This window comes from Otolemur garnettii, unplaced genomic scaffold, assembly GCF_000181295.1.
Source record: "Otolemur garnettii isolate 467f Iridium unplaced genomic scaffold, OtoGar3 scaffold00012, whole genome shotgun sequence".
Taxonomy (NCBI): Eukaryota; Metazoa; Chordata; class Mammalia; order Primates; family Galagidae; genus Otolemur; species Otolemur garnettii.
This window is the reverse complement of record NW_003852407.1, coordinates 26,689,279-26,711,732: the sequence shown is the minus strand read 5'-3', so window position 1 is coordinate 26,711,732 and position 22,454 is coordinate 26,689,279. Positions and strand designations below refer to the sequence as shown.

The following is a 22,454-nucleotide window of genomic DNA, read 5'->3' as shown; positions in this document are numbered from 1 at the left end:
TGATCAAGGACATTACGCTGGGCTTCTGTTACAAGATGAGGTCTCACTTCCCCATCAATGTTGTTGTCCAGGAGATTGGGTCTCTTGTTGAAATACAAAATTTCTTGGGTGAAAAATACATCTGCAAGGTTTGGAAGAGGGCAGGCACTGCTTGTTCAGTATCTCAAGCCCAAAAAGATGAGTTAGTTAATCCTTGAAGAAAATGACATTGAGCTTGTTTCAAATTCAGCTGCTTTGATTCAGCAAGCCACAGCAATTAAAAACAAGGATATCAGAAAATTTTTGGACGGTATTTATGTCTCTGAAAAAGGAATAGTTCAGCAGGCTAATGAATAAGATCTAAGAGCTGTCCAGATGCACCAAAATCTAGGTGATTTCCTAAGACCTATTTATAATTTTAATGAGGCAATTAAAGACCTATTCATTTGGGTGGAAAAAAGATATAGAAATAATCACTGTCCTTATCACTAGACTTTTGGGTGAAAAAAATTATGTTATATCTATATGAAGGACTAACTAAAAGCTGTGAAGACTATGCTTCTGAGGACAATATGAAACAAACTGTTGATGCTTGATAAAAGGTAGGATTTTTGGGGGAGGCTGAGACAGGTGGATTGATTGAGCTCAGGAGTTTGAGACCAGCCTGAACAAGAGCAAGACCCCACCTCTACTAAAAACAGAAAAACAAGCTGGGTGTTGTGGCGGGCACCTGTAGTCCCAGCTAGTTGGGAGGCTGAGGCAAGAGGGTTGCTCATGCCCAAGAGTTTGAAGTTGCTGTGAGCTTAATGTGAGTTCCATGGCACACTACCCAGAGCAACAGAGTGAAACTCTGTCTCAAAAAAAAAAAAAAAAACACAAGCAGAATAAACCACAGTTGATTTAAGCAGTTAAGCTTATCTCTACTTTTTCACTATGTTAAGTAGAGCTGAAGTAAACATCATAGTACATACCTCCTTGTAGTCATGTGAATGAACTTTTCATGTAAATTTAATTTTAATCTTGGTTTTCTATCTCCCTGGGAAGTCTTTATCATGTGACTTTTTATTTTCCATCTGTTCATCTTCTTTGGTGAAGTATCTGGTTGAACCATTTACAAACTGGGTTGCTCATCGTCATTGTGTTGTAAGAGTTCCTTACATGTTTGAAATACCAGTTTGATCAGCTGACAGCTAAGTTTTATGATGTGATTTCAGGGACAAAGGTCACTGTTTCGCATATTGCCATCCAAATTTTCTAATACCGCTTGTTGAAAAGTTTTGTTTGTTTTGTTTTTTTTTAACTTTGGATTAACATAAGGGTACATATGATTAAATTACATTGTTTGCATTTGTCATGACACCTTTGTCAAAAGTCAGCTGATAATATATACAAGTGGTTGCTGCCTGGACTTTCCTGCTCCATCAGTCTGTACCTCTATTCCTACACCAATACCACACTGTCTTAAAATAAGATAGTAAAAGTTTCCCAACTTTGTTCTTTCTCTAAGTTGTTTTGGGTATACTAGAGTCCTTTCTATTTTCATATAAAATTTATAATCAACTTGTCAATTTTTAGCAAAAAAGCCTGCTAGATTTTGATTGGGATTTGGGGAAACTGACACCGTAACGATGTCAAGGCTTCTGATTCCTGACAATAGTATACCTCTCCACTTACTCAAGACATCCTTGTATTTCTCTCACCTGTGATCTGTGGTTTTCAGCATAAGTCTTGCACCTTTTACCAGGTTCACTCCTAAGTGTTCCATAAAATTCTAATGCTATTGTAAATGGTTTGCTTTTTCAATTTCTACTTCTGACTAGTATACAGAAATACAGTTGATTTTTGTATATAGAACTAGCCCACTTACTCTAATAGCTTGTTGTAGATTTCTTAGGATTTTTCTTAACATGGATGATCGTGTCATTTTTGAATGATTGACAGTCTTACTTCTTTTTCAGTCTGAATGCCTTTTATTTCTTTTCTTTGTTTTACTGCACTGAAGGACTTCCAGTATAAGGTTAAGTAGAGGGAGGGGAAGAAAATCCGGTCCCTATAACTACATTATGGCCCAAAGGAGAAGCCTTTCTTGATGTTTTAAGTTTATACTGCACACTTAGGTCTTTAAACCGCCAAGAATTCAGTAACCAATATGACACAGGCATCTAAGATGACCCATAAATATACAGACAGCCAACCGTCCCAGCATTATTGACTTGATCCTTTTTCCACCCACTTACAACACTACTTTTGTCATTGACCAAGCTGCTTTAATTTCTCAACTGTCTGGTCTGCCTACGTACCCTGAACCAACACCCATATCAAGACCTTACTGAGAGCTCTTAGCCATTTCATGATTTAAAATAACTGTACGTGCTAATAATCCCCAAATTTCTATCTCAACTCAGATTTCTCCCCTAAACTCAAAATTCTATTTCTACCTGTCTCTCTTGGTTTAATGGATATTTCAAAATTTAAATATCTTAAAAAACCAAACTCCTAATTCTCAGCAACTGCTCCTCCTGCAGCCTTCCCTTTCTCAGTAAGTGGAAACTCCATTCTTGCAGGTGCTCAAGGCAGACAGTGGAGTCATCCTTGACTCCTCTCTTTCTCTCAAACCTCACATCCAAGCCATCGGAAATCCTGACCACTATACCTTCAAAATGTATAAACAATTCCAACCACTTAACTGCCATTGTTTATTGTCACTATCCTGACGCAAGCTAGTATCATCTCTCACCTGGATTATTCCAGTGGCCTCCTAACCACTGTCCCTTCTTCCTTGCCCTCCCATAGTCTAGTATACTTCAAACCAGAGTGTTGTAGCTGGGCTGGGTGGTTCACGCCTATAATCCCAGCACTCTGGGAGGCCAAAGTGGGTGGATTGCTTGAGCTCAGGAGTTGGGGAGCAGCCTGAGCAAGAGCAAAACCCCATCTCTAATAAAAATAGACAAACTAGTCAGGCACTGTGGTGAGTGCCTATAGTTCCAGCTACTCAGGAGGCTGAGGCAAGAGGATCGCTTGAGTCCATGAGTGTGGGGTTGCTGGGAGCTATGATGCCACAGCTCTCTATTGAGGGCAACTGAATGAAACTCTGTCTCAAAATAAATAAATAGGCTCGGCGCCTATAGCTCAACCGGCTAAGGCGCCAGCCACGTACACCTAAGGTGGCGGGTTCGAATCCCCAGCCCAGACCCGCCAAACAACAATGACGGCTGCAACCAAAAAATAGCCGGGCGTTGTGGCGGGCGCCTGTGGTCCCAGCTACTTGGGAGGCAGAGGCAGGAGACTCGCTTGAGCCCAGGAGTTGGAGGTTGCTGTGAGCTGTAATGCCAAAGCACTCTGCCCAGGGGGACAGCTTGAGGCTCTGTCTCAAAAAATAAAAATAAAAAATAAAATAAATAAATAAATAATAACTAGAGTGTCAGTCTTTACAATATAATCAGATCGTGTGACTGCTACATTCTAAACCTGCCCCATCTCCCCATTTCACATGGACATGACTCTAGGAAAACGGCGCCTTGCCTGTTTGGGTTTTTCTCCTTCACTGCTCTAGATCGCCCATTTCTGGCACATACACACTCCATAAATGCTTGTTGAACAAATGAGTGTTTTGATTCCCACAGGTTCACAATAGTCCTCCCGCCCAGCGAGTAAATCTTCCTTGCTTCTCTTCCTCTTTGAAATCCTTGGCCCTTGACTCCTCTATAAAAATTTATAATCAGCTAGTCAAATTCTACGGAAACACTGAGATTCTGGCTGAGAATGCTTTGTATTTATAAATTAATTTGGGAAGAACCGTTAGCTTTCCACTGTTGGGTTTTTCCCCACTAACGACACGGTAGGCTCTCCTTTTTTTAGGTCTTCCTTCACATACTTCAGTGTGTTTATAATTTCCTCCATAAAAAAAACTAAGCATCTTTTATCAAATATGTTCCTACTTATTTTGTTTTTGCTATTACCATGAAAATTATACCTTTTTTAAAGTTACATTTTCTAATTGTCACAATTAAATCACCGAACTTTTTCCATTGTTTTGTTACTCAACTTTAAATATGCTTTAATTTCCCTTTGCCTAAAAAAACCCTCCACATAGCCACAGTCATCCCTTCTATTCTTAAGTATTATATCAGCTGCTTTGTTTTCTACTCAATTCCTAACCCCTAACCTAGCGCTTGCCCAACCACCCCTTGGAAACTGAAACTCTTGTCAGAATGACCCCTGGACTTTCAGTCACTGAATGCTGCAGCTTCTCCTCAGCTGTAAGGGACCTCACCGAGTTAGATGACCTCTGAGCAAGATGATCTGCAGCTGAGGGGTGGACCCCGGGGCCATTCGTCCACAGGTGCTCCTTGTGGAGAAAGAGTCCTTGCCTTCAGCACGTAGTCATTTGTTAATTACTCCCCTCACCTGTGTCAGTCTTAACAAAAGGCTAGTGGGAGGTTGCTGGGGGAGGGGGAGGAGGGCTGCCCTGCAGAGAAGGGCTAGCCCGCCTCCTACAAGCTTGTACTTCTAATCCGCATCAGGCCTGGTTCCTTCCTGCTGTGATCGTGACCAGGGCCACAGGGGCCCGAGGGGTTGTGACACTCAGCATTTACTGTCTGCAGTCTGACTCACACATGTGACACTCATAAAATTTCCTCTCTGCTTTTGGCTTCCATGGAACTGGCATTTTTCCTGTTTCTCTTGGTTACTTCTCCTTCTCAATACCCCAATTCCTCTTCTAACTTTTATTTCAGGAAGAACCTGTATCTGTCTCAGGGGTATAAAGAAAGCTCTCTGGGGAAGCAGATTTTGAGCAAGCTCTTGAAGTAAATCTCAGGTTTTATCAGATAAACAAGCAGGAAAAGGGCACTTCTGGCAGAAGGGACAGCATATGCAAGGTTAGGACAGTAAGGTGACCAGAGGGTGGCACTGTCCAGTACAGTAGGTGCTAATCACGGTAGCTGTTTAGTACCTGAAATGTGGCTGGTCCACACTCTAAGTATAAAATGCACACCAGGCTTCCAAGACTTGGTATCAGAAAAGGGATGTAAGACCTTCACTGATCACACATGGAAATGGTATTCTGTACACATTAATTTAAACAAAATATAGTATTAAAATTAATGTTGCCAGTTTCTCTTTGCTTTTTAATGTGACTACTAGAAAACTTGAGATTACATACGTGATTCCTATTACATTTCCCCTGCTCAGCAACTGTGTAAGCACACAGGCCGGAGAGGAGGAACAGAAGATTGGCTAATAAATTGTCATGCTTCTCTTTACTCCTACGGATGTCACTAAAGATCAGGTGCTAATCACCTCTCACCTAAGATCATTTCAGCCCCTACTGGTCCCTCAATATTCAGCGAAGGGCCTGGCACAATCTGTCCTACTAACATGTTAATCTTCTCAAGCACCTCATCCCTCCATAGCTCACTCATTTCTCTCCCAAGGTCCTATGGCCTTCTAAATCAGGGGGTAAGACCACCTGGCACTGCCAGGCTTTTACACCAAAGTCTAATGTGCCTTTTAGGATGACCTCCTACTGCTCCCTTCACGTGCCCTTGTATGCGTCAAACCGGCGATGTCACCTAAACCTGACGTACATTTTTCAACTTAATGCCTTTTCTCACAATCTTTCCTCTGCTTAAAACACCTTTTCCCAAATTCCTACTTATCACAATCTTACTAAGTAATAATGGTATTGTATTTATATTTAAAAAGAAAAAGCACATGGAGCTGGCCTTTCCTTAGAGATACAAACTCAAGTATTCAGAGATGAAATTTTTTTTAGAAAACCTACTCAAGGCTGCTTGGGGCCCCTGACCTGAATCCAAACTTCACAGAACAAGTATTTTTAATAGAGGGATTTATTTGGATTCAGTCAAAAGGCCACACTCACGGATCCAGAAGGGCACAGGTTCCCCACCCCTAACTACTATTCCTTCAAAACACTATTTTTAATTACTCCACACCTTTAACAAATAAGCAGCCCTTCCAACGTGTTACATGCTCTGTATTACTCTAGGTGCTGGGTAAATGAGACAGTAAGATACTGTCTGCCCGTAGGCATTCGGTCTCCTGGGAGTCAACTAGGAAAGCCAACAATTACCGTGGAGTGTGATTTAGGCTCTGATGGAGGTGAACGTAGAGTCCTGCAGGACCACTGACAAGTCCTAATCCAGGCTGTCAGTAGGTGGAAGGAAGCATCCTAAAAAGTGACATGGAAAGGTCCTACTGGGCTGCTCCTCTTTTAATAACCAAGACACTTTTTGCAGCTTCTCTTCTGGTTACCCAATTCTGTCTTTAACACTGTCATGTATTCACATACGGTCAATTCTCATTACTTAAGGCTTCCACGTTTGCAAATTTGCCCATTGCTAAAATTTACTTGTAATCCCTAAATCAATACTTGGTGCAATTTCTTGAGTTTACACAGACATGCCCAGGGTGGTAAAAATTGTGCTCATTTTCCCACTTGAGAGAGAACAAGGTGACGCTAGGCCTGCTTGTTTCATACTATAAACAGGTGTGTTTGTCACAGGCTATTCAGTGTCACATTTTCCACATTTCTGTGCTTTTTCTTGGTCATTTTGCTGTTTAAAATGGTCCCCAAGCAGAGAGCTGAAGTGCTATCTAGTGTTTCTAGTGCAGAACATCGGATGTGCCTTATAGCAAAAATACAGGCTAGATGAGCTTTACCCAGCATGAGTCATGGCAACGCTGCCCATGAGTTCAATGGTAATGAGCTAACAATATATATTTTACAAGGTGTTTCTAAATAGAAACACCAATAAAACAACGTAACCTACTGACCAATTGATGAAAATGTGACCAGAGGTTCTCAGGAACCTAACCCTCTTATTTCCCCTAACAGTGATGGTTCAGTGTTCACTAAGTTGCCAGTAACCATACAGACAATTACAGCAAATAACAAGAATCAACTGGACTTATATTTCCATTGAAGGTCGGATCTACATATCTTAGTTATCAACTTTACTTCTGTAGGAATGCCTTACCTCCAAAATTAAACAGAGACCATATAGTTTAACAAAGGCCGAATACTAAAACAATAAAACAAAATAATTTTATATACAGTTGACTTCATTTTAAAATTTCAAAATGAGCAACCATGGTTTTTGCCAGTATGCTTACCATTTTTGTTCTTCAGATTAGGGTCTGCTCCACTTTTTAGAAGTTTTAAGGCACATTGTTTATGGGCCCGGTAAGCTGCACAATGCAAGGGTGTATTTCCTAACTGATCCGAGCAGTTAACATCAGGAGGATTGGGCTTGTTGAGCTAACAATTGAAGAAATGCAATGCAGAATTACATACCAATAATCCACAGGAAAGTATATTAGCAAAGCCCCAAGAATGCCGGGTTCCTTGGCATCTAGACCATTAGCGGCTTCCTACTCACTAAGCCAGCCAAGCCTGCTGTGCCCATGTCCTTCTCGGGTGCCATGAGGTCTCAGGCCTGGATCCAGGTCCTATGCTCCTCTGACAACAGACAACACCCTCTGTGCCAGCACCACCCCATCCACCCTGGACATTAAGATTTCATGAGCACAACGAAGTGACTATAATCAACAATATATTAGCATATACTTTAAATAGCTAAAAGACTGGAATTGGAATATTCCTAACGCTTAATGTCTGACGTGGATACCCTGATTCCCCTGATTTGATTAATTCATATTGCATGCCTATATCATAACATCATGTGTACCAGCACATTGCACCCCATGACTGAGGTACATTGATGCATTGATGTACACAGCTATGATTTAATTTAAAAAATCACATGTAAAACTATTATGCACCCATAATCAAAAATTTTAAATTGTTAAAAAAGATTTCATGAAGATTTCGAAGATTTACTTGTGATTCACACCAGCCTTGCAATTCACACTTGTGACAGCAAAATTATAAATCAGTCTACCATAGGCAGTCCTGCAGAAGAGTTAAAGCCATATATGTTAAACGTGTAAATGTCAAAGTTCTACTGAATCTGTTGTTCCCAACTTTACTGCTTCAGAAGCTTTTGCATATGGTTTCCATTGCACAAAATTTAAAAAGTGTTCTAGGTACTATACTTAGAAACCAAAGAAGCCTTTTCGAATGAGCTGAAATAACTTTAAAGCAAATGGCAATGCTTCAGTCATGAATGCAGAACAAATTTAGAGTTTCATGTTTAATGAGACTGTGCAGGAATGGAAACAGAAAGTAGGTCTCCTGAGGGGAAAAGAGTGGGCAAAGCACTCAGTCTGCTCTCATGTGATATAAATATTCCAAAATACTGTCTCTTCTCTGGTGTTACTTTCTAGAAGCATAGCATTTCTCTCAGAAATTACTGCTCACCAAAACTAGAATGCATTCCTTTATAGAGTTCTATATGTTGTGCTTCAATTTCAAATTGGTTTAATTTGAAAAACATTTGTTAATTGTCCTTATATTAGCTATTTGCCATGAAAAATCAGATTCTTTTCCATTACCCATCAGGCTTTGTGGAGGGGCTAGAGTAGATACATAAATCAGAAATTCAGAAAGAACGCAGCCTTTAAGATGTGACCTGTTTAAACCATTACACTTCTACATGTTTTTCGATATTTAAGGACTTCTATTCTATTGTTATGATCTCTGGAGTTTTTGGTCCCACACTTTGACTAAATTATGAACTTAATGTTAAGTAGAAATTTCTCTGAAGTGTAAAGTAAAGAAATGACACTTTTTGGCATTGTGGGGTTTTTGTCTTACCAGAGCTGTGAGTTCTGTTGTCTTGCCTTCTCTTGCTGCTGCTAAAAGTAATTCCTCAAGCTTTCTCTGCTGAGTCCTTTCTACAGCTGCAAAAGGAAAGCACATATCACTCACTGCCACTAATGAAGCTGATTAACAAATTCACTACTGAGACATATAAAGAATAAAGTGATTACACTGACCAAAATCAAAATGTTTTAAATTGTAATTCAAATACACTTAAACTTTATTTTTATTCTCATTGCTTTTATATTTCAGATGACAGAGTTCAATTTCCTTCAGATGCGGATGAATTTAATTTTCAATTCAGAGGTCGTTAAGTATATACTCAGTACAATATGATCACGAATAAATATGGATACTTTTACATACTGAAACACTGTTATATGTATATCTGCCCCAGGAAGGCAGACAAATGGGGTTCAGAATTTGCAAAACCTTAGAATGTGAAAAGAAACAATAAGAAACAGTATCAGGAGGAAGATGTACAAGCCATAAGTATATGCACATTTGTATCAATTTGCTTATATACTTTCACATAATTTTTTTAAAACTATAGCACTTAATATGTGTCAAGTGCTATTAAAAACAGTTTAAAAATATTATTAATAACTCAGTAAATTCTCCTAACTACTCAGAAGTGGTGGCTATCATCATACTGATTTTTTTTTTTTGAGACGGAGCCTCAAGCTATCCCCCTGGGTAGAGTGCCATGGCATCACGCTCACAGCAACCTCCAACTCCTGGGCTCAAGCGAGTCTCCTGCCTCGGCCTCCCAAGTAGCTGGGACTACAGGCGCGCGCCACAACGCCTGGCCATTTTTTTTTGGTTGCAGCCATCATTGTTGTTTGGCGGGCCCGGGCTGGGGATTTGAACCCGCCACCTTAGGTGTATGTGGCTGGCACCTTAGCCGCTTGAGCCACAGGCGCCGAGCCCATCATCCTGATTTTTACAGACAAAGGAACTAAGGCACTAAGAGGTTAAGGAATTTAACCAAGGTCACACACCACAAGTGGAGGAGCTGGGATTTGAACTTGAGCAGGCTAGTTCCAGAGTCCATGCTCTCACCACTACACTTCTTCTCAAAGCATATCTGCAGAAAAACAGTAACTGGCAATCTGATTTTTTTTTAATCTTTCTTACTTATATATGTGTACATTAGGCTTCCATTTTTTCCTTCACAGAATTAAAAAGGCTAAATTTAATGACAATAACAATGTTTAACATAAGGAGAACAAAAATCTCATAAAGAACTAATAGAGATAAATACATTCAGAAAAGAAATCATGATTGCTGCAACGAAATAGTAAGCAATAATAATAGTAATAATGCAAAGAAAGTAACATTGACAGAAGTAATCTATCTGTGGCAATCTGATTTGTGTAAGAGATCAGAGTATATAAATAGTCTGATTTCTGCTAGATTTGAATTATTCTGTCTTACAGAAAAGAAGCAATGTCTGGTGCAAAGGTTGCAAGGTAGGAACTATAAAAGGTTTTTCAGGTCTTACATTAAAGCCGTGGACAGAGAAGCAGGTGTGGGAACCAAGTGACTAGGAAAATAGATGAATGTTCATCAATAGTAATTACTATGTGCTGAATAATGTTTAAGATTCCATGTACATTACTGCATTTAAATTACAGGGAACACATATATCAAATTCAGGAATGATTGGAACTAATTTAGCTTTGTCTTGAGAAATGACTAGTGTACTATATGCCATCATTCTCTTTTTCTCATTTTTATTTCCACATCCAGACTCTCTCTCTCTCAGGAGGAGGCTAAGCCCCTATGTAGATTCTCTGTGGCCAGTTCTTTTGCTAGGATTCACTATCGTCAATCTTCCTTCTCACTGGTTCTACAGCCACTGGACTGTGAGCTCTTCAAGAGTCATGAGGTCTCTATCCTCTGGTACATACATCTTGTAGCTGCATGTATTACTCAAGGGGTAATTTATCTCCTCAGGCATTAATGAAGATACATACTGTTCCTACCCTCCTGTGTCCTAGACATTTATGACAGTGTAGCACACTGCGTTATTGGTCAATAAACATTTACTGAATCATCAAATAATGCTTAATAATGTTTGGTCCGGACTTTAGGGAAATAAAGGACACCCTAATATTTCTTTCTAGGTTGTCCAGGCTCATAAAGAAAAACAGATAGGAGATTTGGAGTTAACAACTATGTGTGTGTTCCTGAACGGTGTTCCCATACATTTCCTTTCTTGTATTCATTTAAGACACTCAAGAAAGACTGATGACCCTGCCAATGAAAAGCAAATATTCTAGTCCGGGTGCTAGGAATCTTCTGTTTCATGTGGTTGCTATTTATAAGGATGTGTTCTATTTGTGAAAACAGTGAGCTGTACATTAATAATGTATATTTTTCTGCATATATTTTATAACTCAATGTTTTTTGTTTTGTTTGTTTTTCGAGACAGAGTCTCACTATGTCACCTTTTGTAGAGTGCTGTAGCATCACAGCTCACAGGAACCTCAAATTCTTGGTCTTAAGCAATTCTCTTGCCTCCACTTCCTACATAGCTGGAACTACAGCCGCCCACCACAACACCCAGCTATTTTTTGGTTGTAGTTGTCATTGCTGTTTGGCAAGCCCAGGCCAGGTTTGAATCCACCAGCCCCGGTATATGTGGCCAGCACTCTCACCATTGAGCCTCAATAAATGTTTTAAAGCAAATATTATGAATCAAAAATATCATCTATCCTATAAAATTTAAATTTAATAATTTAATATCGTTAACTCCTTCCTTTCAATCAGAATCGAGTTAGTAGAGATCTCAGAGGTTGTGACGTCTACCTATGTCCCGGTAGACACACACATGCACAGAGTAGGTGAAACAGTAAAACACTTGAAAGGCAGGAGAACACCAGAAAACATACTTCATCCGTGACAGAAAACCACTAATTTCTAATCGCCACTGTAGTAACTGACTAGACCAAACATTATCAATTAATGTTAACACCACTAGCTAAAAGATTATTAGTGAACAGGACATTTACATGGTCTTAACTTTTCTCCCACAGATTATTAATTACAAAGGGAAAACATGCCTTTCCAGGGTTCCAGGTGATCAAATTAACATCACCAATAATGAAACAAAGTGACATTATGGGTCTCCTAATTTGATGCCCTGCTATAGAATACAACCTTACCCATAAAATCTTCCTACCAAAAATACGTATTCTAAATCTAATCATATGAAAATAAAAAAATTCTACAAGCAATTCCATAATTGCTTTTCTTCTCAAAAAGATATGATGAAAGACAAAGGCTGAGGAATTGTTACAGATACAAAAAGACTAAAGAGATGTGATAATTAAATGCAACATGGGATTCTAGATTAGATCCTACATTGGGGTGAAATAGGCAAAGGATATTATTTGGACAATGGGCAAACTGTGTATATAAAATGTATATTACATAACACTGTATTAGTGTTAAATTTCCTGAAATTAATCATTATATTGTGATCCTATAGTAATCCTTATTCTTAAAAGATACATACTAAAGTTTTAGGGATAAAGTATCACTATGTCTGCAAGTTACTTTCAAATATCAACTAGTTTAACAAAAATAATTAAAAATAAGTATCAAATGATATATAAAAATTTAAACTAGATGTGTCAAAATGTTAACAATTAATGAATCTATATGAAGGACCACAACTGTTTACTGTATTATTCTTAAAATTTTCCTGCAATTTAAAATTTTTTCAAAATAAAAAGTCAAATGACTATTATTCATTAATAATGAGTCATTATTATAATACACTGAACCCAAAGGTAAATTCCTGGGCACTGTGTCAACTGGACCTGATTCTGCTACAGATAAGATAATCCCTCCTCCCCAGTAACAGTTCTTCAAGTATTTGAGTATAATTTCCTTGTGCCTTTCTTTCTGGGATAAAATATTTCCTGTGCATTACCCTATGGCATAGTTTCTGGTCTACCTATGTTCTTGGTGAGTCACTCGATGAACCCTTAAGTTTGCCAAGGACCTAACTAAGCTCTATTTGCAAATGACCTAATATGTAGCTAAGGTAATCTCATTAGAACAGAAATCACTCCTATTTCCCAGGCTAGGCCAAGATCAGCTGACAAATCACATCACCCATAAAGTCAAATAAGCCCTTGGCCTTGTCTAGTCTGGGTTCTGGAAAGGCCTTAGAGCACATCTTTGCAACTGCCCTTATTAAATGTCAACTTGTCAGACTAACCTAACATTCCAGCCTGTCAAGAAAACCTCAGTTCTCGGCTCTTAACTATCTGTAATTAAAATGATAGGATAGGATCAAAGACGGTACCTCATCATAATTGATTAAAAGGCAGGAATCACATCTAATATGTTCTACACGTACCCAAATCATACAGTGCAGTCCTTCTCTGAATTGCAAAGAAATGAAACACAGGGTATATGTGAAATTGCTACTCTAATTCAAAATCTTTATTCGCAAAATAGAAATTAAAGGTCTTCTTCTATCTATATTAGGCATTCTAGCAGGGGTGTCCCAACAGTTTTTTCTTTTTTCCGCCACATATTGGAAAAAGAAAAGTTATCTTGGGCTACACATTAAATAAACAAACACTAACAAAAGCTGATGAGCAAAAAAAGGTCCACCTAGGACAATCTTAGAGAAATTCCTCTGAGTTTTTACAGATGAAATGTGTCTTCTTAAATGCAGTTTAATCACTAATATTCTTAACAAGAAAACTGATCTAGCAAGAAATTACTTTTATCTGCTATACTACTATGACGTCCTCAAGAAAATGAATCAGCCAGCGCTATCATTCTCAAGACTTTAAAATTCCTGTCTTGTACTTTGTGTTCCTGTGTTATCATGTTTTCTCAACCTATTGGCCCTGTTCTCTCAAGTCTCTGATTTTCTGCTTTTGATTTTGTTGAATATGTGAAAAACAGATTATAACTTGCCATAACTTTTTATAAATTAAGAATTCAAAAGCTATAAGCAAAGAAATTCCTATATACATCATTTTCTGTCTAATCAAGGACTCCCAAATGATATTATCGTTAGAGCACAGGCTTGTTAACCTCCGTGTTGGTATACCAGAAGCCATTTACTCATTTTCTGAACCTTGGCTATAACTAAATTAAATGCCATTTGTGTTAAGATCCATAATATTTACCTTCAAGCATGTTTCTGATTTCTTTGTCATGAGTGACTTCTTTTGCAGTCTGTCCACTCCCATTAACAACAGTAGTATCAGCATTATATTCTAGAAGAAACATTACCAACTCCTAAAAAATACACAGAAATTATTTTCAGCTATGATTAAACTAAGATTTAATTCCATTATAGCCCTTTTCCAAATTACTAATTAATACAGTTTCTACAATAGAAAAAAATAGTTTGTAAGACTCTTTTATCACATCAGTTGGGTGACACAACTAACTGTGATAATATTTGACAACTGCCTAAACAAGTGCCAATCCACAGTTAATACACAGCTAAATTCTATAATTGATTTTTAAATTAATAAACTGATTGTTTTACCAAATTAACTGAAATGGTCAAACTAAATGTGTGAGTAACCAAAGTCATTATTTAAATTAGATCAAAAAGTACATTCACTTAACATCATTCCTCTAAGTTCTGTTGAAAAATATAATGCCCCAACAGACCTAGATTTTTATCAAATAATTGTGATTTTTACAGAAAGCGAAGCATTATTTTCTAGCAGTGGTTCTCCACCTGTGGCTCGCAACCCCTTTGGAGGTCAAACAACCCTTTCCCTTTTCACAGGGGTCGCCTAAGACCATCGGAAAACACGTATTTCCGATGGTCTTAGGAACCGAGACACCACTCCTCATGTGTGGGGTCACCACAACATGAGGAACTGTATAAAATGGTCAGGACAGTAGGAAGGTTGAGAGCCACTGTTCTAAAGAGACATAGACTGACAGAATATAGCGTTATCAAAGGAATGATTTATAAATCATTAAAATTAAGCATTATATAAGCAACTCCTGAAGTCGACATTCAACCATGGAGAACAAACTACATCATTTGTATTTACTCTCAGTGGCTAACTGCTCCTTTAGACCTTTCAAACTAACTGATAATGTAAATGAGTCCAGTATCACTGAGTCAGTTATACAACTTAACAAAACAGCAGAAATGGAGTAGGATGCAGACAATATTAGAAATTCGATATCTGACTGTCCTGAGATGTACAGTCCCCAGGAAGGGATGGTGGCCTGCATTTGCTCTTCAGGACTACACCAAGGGAGGCGGAAACACAGTGTGTTCTAACTTCTGCATTGACAGTGTCTGTAAAATAATAAAGTGATACCCTGTGTTAGTATATGTTATGTTGTCCTAAGAGTTTCACCTTTCCTTTGGGCCATAACATTTCCTACATATTTTAAAAATGTTAAAAATGCATAAATAAAATCTAAAAACCATAAACAGAAAAAAATCAATATTTTCATTTTTCTATGAACTCATATTCTCATTATGATTCTCAATATATATTCTCAATATAATATTCTCATTATACTACGAACATTTTAGCGTATTTCTAGCTAATCATTTTTCCTATATGGAAGTTTGAGATTTTCACCTAATATAAAATTTCCAGTGTATTGCATAGTGTTTACAAGCACATTTTTCATAGCTGAATATTACTCTAAAATGTACTACAACATTTTTTGTTTATGAGAGAGAGTCTTACTCTCTTGCTCTGGGTAGAATACCACAGCATCATCACTCACAGCAACTTCAAACTCCTGCGCTCAACCAATCCTCTTGCCTCAGCCTCCTGAGTAGATGGGACTGTAGGCATGTGCCACCACCCTGACTAGTTTTTCTATTTTTAATAGAGATGGGGGGTCTCACTGTTACTTAGGCTGGTCTTGAACTCCTGAGCTCAAGCAATCCACACGCCTTGTACTCTTAGAGTACTAGGATTACGGGCATGAGCCTCCTCACCCGGCCACTACACTTAGGAAATGGTTTTTTAAAAAATCTAAAATTTTAATAAAATGAATTCCTATAAAATAGCTTAACATTTCCCATTATTTTAAAAGTAACATTTTGGGAGAAGTATTTTCATACCATAAATAGTTGTTATTAGTAAAAAAAAAAGTAGAACCACCCATAGAATGGTTTTAAAAAACTGTAAATCATGTATTTTATAAGAGACTTATCTTAAGAATACACAAAGAGCTTTTACAACTCTACAATAAAAAGACAACCCAATTTAAAAATGAGCAAAGATAACAATAAACAATATAAAAAGGAAACAAAGAATTCAAGGGACCCTAATTAGCCAAAAGAAGAACAAAGCTGGGGACTCACCCATTCTGATTTTAAAACTTAACTACAAGGCCACAACATGGTACTGGCATAAAGACAGCCATATAGACATACAAAGCAATAAAACTGAGAGCACAGAAGCAAACCCTTATATACACAGTCAAATGATTTTTCACAAGGGTGCCAAGACCATTAAATGGGGAAAGGACAGTTTTTTCAAAACTGGTACTGTTTAAACTGGATATCTCCATACAAAAGAATGAAGTTGGACCAGTACCTTATACCACATACAAAAATTAACTCAATATAAATGGACAATATCAAATTAACGCTATTAAAACTATTAGAAGAAAACACTCTTAAGAAAGCTTCATGAAGCTGGATTTGGCAATGATTTCCTGAATATGACACCAAAAGCACAGGCAAAAATTGAATTTCACCAAAATTAAAAAACTTTTGTACATCAAAGGGCACTATTGAGAGAACAGAAGGGGCTGGGCACGGTGGCTCACACCTATAACCCTAGCACTTTGGGAGGCTGAGGCAGGAGGACCACTTGAGGCTAGGAGTTCAAGATCAGCCTGAGCAAGAGACCCCCATCTGTACAAAAAATAGAAAATTAACTAGGCTTGGTAGCATGCAATTGTAGTCCCAGCCACTTGAAAGGCAGAGGCAGGAAGATCACTTTAACCCAGAAATGAGCTATGATAATGATGATGTCACTGCACTCTAGCCTGGCAAAAGAGCAAGACCTTGTCTCAAAAAATAAAAAAGAGAGAGAAAGCATGTAAAGAATTCCACAAAGTGGGAGAAAATATTTGCAAGTCAAAATGGAGGCTATTACAGATAACAGGTAAATGTACCTGCTCCAACTTATATACAAATTCAACTTAAGAACAAACCTACAGAACACATCTCATTCTTAAACCAGGGAGTCCCTGCATATAATAAGGGATTTACATACAGAATAAAGAAATCCTAAAACTCAGTGACAAAATAAACAACTAGATTTTTAAATGGGCAAAGAAGAACTTGGACAGACATTTCTTCCAAGATGTAAAAATGGCCAATATGCATATGAAGAGATGCTCCACATTAATCATTAGGAAAAGGAAAATCAAAACTAAACTAAATGAGATGCTATTTCACAGCCTTCCAGATGCCTAAAACTAAAAAGGCAGACAAGCTCTGGCAAAGATGCAGAGAAACTGGAACCATCATACGATGCTAATGGGAGAGGAAAATGATGCAACAGCTTTGGACAACAGTTTGGCAGCTCTGCAAAATATTAAACCTTGAGTTACCACGTGACCCAGATATTTTCCTCCCAGGTATATACCCAGAGATAGAAAACATATGCCCAGTAGTCAGACATGGTGGCTCACACCTATAATCCTACCACTCTGAGACAAGCAGACTGCTTGAACTAATAAGGAGTTAGAGACCAGCCTGAACATGAGCAAGACCCCACCTCTGCTAAAAACAGAAAAATTAGACAGGGATTGTGGCAGGGGCCTATCGTCCCCGCTACTCTGAAAGCTGAGGCATGAGGATTATTTGAGCCCCAAAATTTGAGGTTGCTGTGAGCTATGAAGATGCCACAGCACTCAACTCCAGGGTGACAGAGATTCTGTCTCGAAAAGTTATTCTGTCTCAAAATAAAAAAACATATGTCGATACAAAAACCTGCACTATGCACTACGTGTTCAGAGTAGCATTATTCCTAATAACTACCACATAGCACACCCAGGGAATGTTATTTCTCTACCTATTCAGTACTTCATCTAGTGGTTTTATGCCATTTCTGCAACTGCTTACAGTTCTAGTAATTAATTTCCTTGACATGAGCTTTAGGAAAGCTATCAAAATTAGTTTGGAACCTGATGGATATAAATCCTAAAAGGGCTGTGGGGAATGGGCAGAGGAAATAGTATGGGCAAAGGTACAGAGAAGATAGAAAATATACTTCATTGAAGTATAATGGGGTACAGGAGGAGGAAACGCAATGCAGAACGGGAGGTCAGAGTTAAGCTGCTGAATGCAATCTCAAGAAGCTCCGGGCTCTTCTACACACCGTGGTTCTCAACCTTTCTTTTTTTTTTTTTTTTTAGGTTGTTACGATGATTTTTTTTTATTGTTAAATCATGTTTGTGCACATAATGCCAGGATGTATTTTCATTGTTACAAAGGGGTCACGACCCACAGGTTGAGAACCACTGTTACAGTGAAGGTACGTCAGAGTAACGCTATCAATCTGCAAGTTAGAAGGTCATCTGAACACTCTGGGACGATTCACAGCAGAGGTTCTCTAAGTGAAATCCTGAGGCCTGCAGCATCAGCATCATCACCCTTGAACTTGGCATGTAAGTTCTTGGGTCCCTCCTCAGACTCACTGAATCAGAAATTCAGGCATGGAATCCAGAAATCTGTGCTTATAGAAGCTCTCAGGCATGAGATACATCATTAGAAAAGCCTGCTATACACAGAATGAAAACTAGAAAATCAGGAAGCAATTCAAAAGAGACCAGGGGTTGGATTTCCACCCCAGGGACTTCAATGAAACACCCCAAAGGGACAGGTCACTGTCTGTTTTTAATATCTCAGTGGATACAAGCAGCTTAATTTTCTTCAGGAGTCAGTTGGGGGATTGCTATTCTTAAAGTTTTCTTTAAAACTAAAGAAAAAAATAAAGCTTTAAAATTAAGGTTTTAAAAATAAGGTCTTTAAGTTTAACTGTGCTTATCTATGCCCAAATTAAAGACCATCCTCCTTTAATACTTCTGTACATACACCAACAATTCGTTGTCATCTTCTTTCTCATCTCTCAAGATCTGAAATTCTTCATCCAGTCCTAAGTAGTCCCTGGTGCGTTAAGAAAGTCCAGCTTGGCTGTCTTTTCCCTCACAGGGTTCTCCTTTCATTGGCTGAACGTACTGCACCTCCCAGGGTCTCTCCACATTCTCTTTATTAATTATTCACTTAACATACTTAGGGACTGAACAGTGTACAAGGGCCTACAGAGAAAGCATTCTTACATAATGACTACCACAGGCATTTGAATAAGAGAAAGCTCTGAAGAACTGAAGCGGAGATTAGGATGCCGACTGGGGAGCCCCTGTAGAGGATGGAAATGAGAATAGGAATAGTCAGAAAAGTCACTGAAGGACTATCAAGTCCAGGTCTAAAGCAACGGGTGTGTTCTCAGGTGGAGATGGGACAAAGGAGGACACTTACGTGAAAATTGTTTCAAAAACAAACTCAAATACTGCCGAGGAGCAGCCTTAATGAAAGATGAGTCCCATCTTAGGTACTGGAAATTTCAGACACCCATGGGGCAGCTAACGGGGCCCAACACACAGCGGTAGAGAGGACCTGGGTGCCTGGAGAAGAGGATGAGGAGAAATTATAGGTTTCCAAATAACCTCCCCAGGAAGAAAAAGATGAAGCTGTAAGAATAGACTGGTCTGTTGAAGGGAAGTTTCAAGAAAAAAAAAGAGAAGATTGGTTAAAACAAACAAAACCCAGAGGAACATCTACAATGAAGGGTAAGGAAGAAGAGCAGAAAGCAATCACAGGAGCCAGAAAAGTAAACTGTACGGTGCCTCCGCCCAGAGAGCTGATGAGTTTTGCTAGAGTGTGGATATAAAAAATAAGATAATAAACTCTGAAAATAAACTACTGACGATCTTTTGATAAAAGTAGAGCCGAGATCCAGACTAGAAGGGGTTAAAATAATCCGGTGCTAAGAGGTTTGAAAAGGGGAGTGTAGACACAATTTAATATTTTTAAAAACCAAAAAGCATTCTGTGCAGAGAAGCCTTCCTCACCCACTGTACCTAAACCCTAAAGGATAACAGCATTTACCCACCCACAACTCTGTCTAATCACTGGCCTCATTTTTTCTTTCAATGTGGTCACAAGCCAGCCCGTTTATTTTCACAGCACTTTCAACCTCCTGCATTTGTTGTCTGTTTCCCCTTTATGAAGGATTTGCTCTGTTTTCTACACCACTACACCCCGTCTCCCCAGGACAGTGGCTATTTATCTTTGAATATTTAATCCTGAATAAAAATGTTTTGATTAAAATATTCCTGGCCAAGATAGCACTTTGACCAATTTGTCAAATAGGTTATGATTAAGAAGTTAGAGAAGTATTAACTTTGAGCATGAAACTTTGATTTTTCAGTTTTAATGGACACACACAGTATGTTCAGACTAGTAGACGCAGAGGGACCAGCAAAGTGGACACAGCTATGGATCTTGCCCAGGTTGCCCCAGCTCCACAGTCCACTCAGTGAATCTCAGGCATTCCTTTATCACACCATTACATTGTAATCATCATCACACAATTCATCTCCGATGAAACACTGGGAGAAAAAGGCTCCGTGCCCAGACTGATTTTTTTTAAATAACAGCTTTATTAAGATATAACTCACATACCATGAATTTCACCTTGCTGAAGTACACAATTCTGTGGCTTTTTATATATTCAGACTTGTGTATCACGGTTATTTAATATCAGAACACTTTCATCACCCCCCAAAGAAACCCCGTATTAAATCACTCCCTATCTCCCCCTCTCCTAAGCTCCTGGCAACCACTAATCTACTTTCAGTCCGTATGGATTTGCCTGCCCTGGATATTTCCATTAAGAAACTGAAATCATAACTTATGTGGCCTTTTGTGTCCAGTTTCTTTCACTTGTCATGTCCTCGAGGTTCATTAACCTTTTGTCATTTATCGGTATGTCAATCTTTTGTTCTGCGGAATAACAGTCCACTGTATGGATAAACCGCGTGTTTATAGGGAGGGGTGGGATCGCTGGAAAAGAACCACCCCAGGAACTCCTGTCCCTTATACAGGGACAAAAACCTACCTAAAATGGCAGGTGGACCAGGGCAAGAGAGAACCCTGACCCCACCCCCTCTTCACTCCCCATGACTTTCCAGTGCTGAGAACAGGCAACAGTGGTCTAATGATGGAGATAGAAAAGTGTGGAGAGCAACCTCTGAGGCCCAAAGCACACCAGGGAAGCTTTCAGAGGGTGAAGCAGGAACATATAAAAAAACCCACACTGAGAATCAGCCTGTGTCTTCTGCAGAGGCAGTACAAATTTAGAAATGGAAGGAATATGTGTCCTGGCCGTAACCACAGCAACAACTAATCATAGTTAATGGAAGAAAAATGCCTTCAACGTGAGGCGCAGCGACTCACTCACACCTATACTCCCAGCACTTCGGGAGGCTGGAGTAGGAGGATCACTTGAGGCCAAGAGTTCAAGACCAGCCTGGCAGTATAGTGAGACTCTTGCTACCCCACCCCACCCCACCCCCAAAAAAACGAGAAGAAAAGAAAAATAATTTTAATTATCTAAGTGGCTTAGAATTAGGCTTATAAAAATAAATTTAAAATGCCTTTAAGGGGCTCATCATTAGATAGAGCACAGCTGAGCAAAGACTCAGTAAACCTGAAGGCAGATAAACAGAAATGAGCCAAATCCTAAGGGAAGAAGAAGGGGCAGGGGGAACCAGAACTGTGCGTCCAGAGACTATAGGGTAGTATCAGGCTAACAAGTGTGTAGTAAGTTAACTGAAAGATTCATACACGGCAGCAGTTTCTCAGTCTAGCAGAAAAAGGCAAAAACGGGGAAAGATGATGATCTTTTGATGATCTCCTTTTGCCCTTAGGAACGCCAAGTTCTAGGAACTGTCCTCGTATTCTCTGCAGGTCAGTCCTCCCTACCTCCCTGACCTGCTGCTCATTACCAGAACTGCCTCTCTCTCCCCGGCTCTGACAGTTCAGCTGTGGGCTCCTATCACACGCCCCACCCCACTGCCAGCAGCGAGCTCAGGCCGCCCTGGACCACAGAAGAAAACTGCCAGTGGGCTTCTCAGTCAGCTGGTGCCTTTCTGCTACTGTGAGCACCAGATGGAATGTGAAGGATGACAGCGACTTCCACATACTCAACCAAATAGTGGCCCCGATTACAGCCACTCTGCCAAAGGTCGTATCTTTGCTGGAGCAGATTAATACCACCTCAAACATATGGTAGGTAGCAAATGATACAGCAAATGTTTTCTTTTCTATCCTTATCAGGAAAAAAAAATCAAAGACAGTTTGCATTCACCATGGACAACAGTATATATTTACAGCTTTTCCTCACACCATATGCCCATCCTGCAGAACATCACACTGGGTCCCTATCATCATCAACACCATCCTAATACAACCAAGTGAGCTAGAAAAGTTAGAAGGCCAGGCGCTGGGGCTCACGCCTATAATCCCAGCACCCTGGGAGGCCGAGGTAGGTGCATTGCCTGAGCTCAGGAGTTCAAGACCAGCCTGAGCAAGAGCAAGATTCTCTAAAAATAGTCAGCCGTTGTGGTGGGCACCTATAGTCCAAGCTATTTAGTAGGCTGAGGCAAGAGGATCACT

General features: G+C 39.2%; 1 protein-coding gene across 1 annotated transcript in view; it reads right to left on the bottom strand.

The window, feature by feature from the left end:
* The window catches only part of LOC111723515 (oxysterol-binding protein-related protein 1-like), a 39,367-nt gene that overhangs the window by 7,138 nt on the left and 9,775 nt on the right, over positions 1–22,454 (bottom strand). Inside the window, exons 3-5 of the mRNA XM_023510212.1 lie at positions 13,888–13,999; positions 8,720–8,805; positions 7,117–7,261 (exon numbers count right to left, since the gene is read on the bottom strand). Of these exons, the coding sequence (XP_023365980.1) occupies positions 7,117–7,261; positions 8,720–8,805; positions 13,888–13,999 (343 nt within the window). The remainder of the gene's footprint in view (positions 1–7,116; positions 7,262–8,719; positions 8,806–13,887; positions 14,000–22,454) is intronic.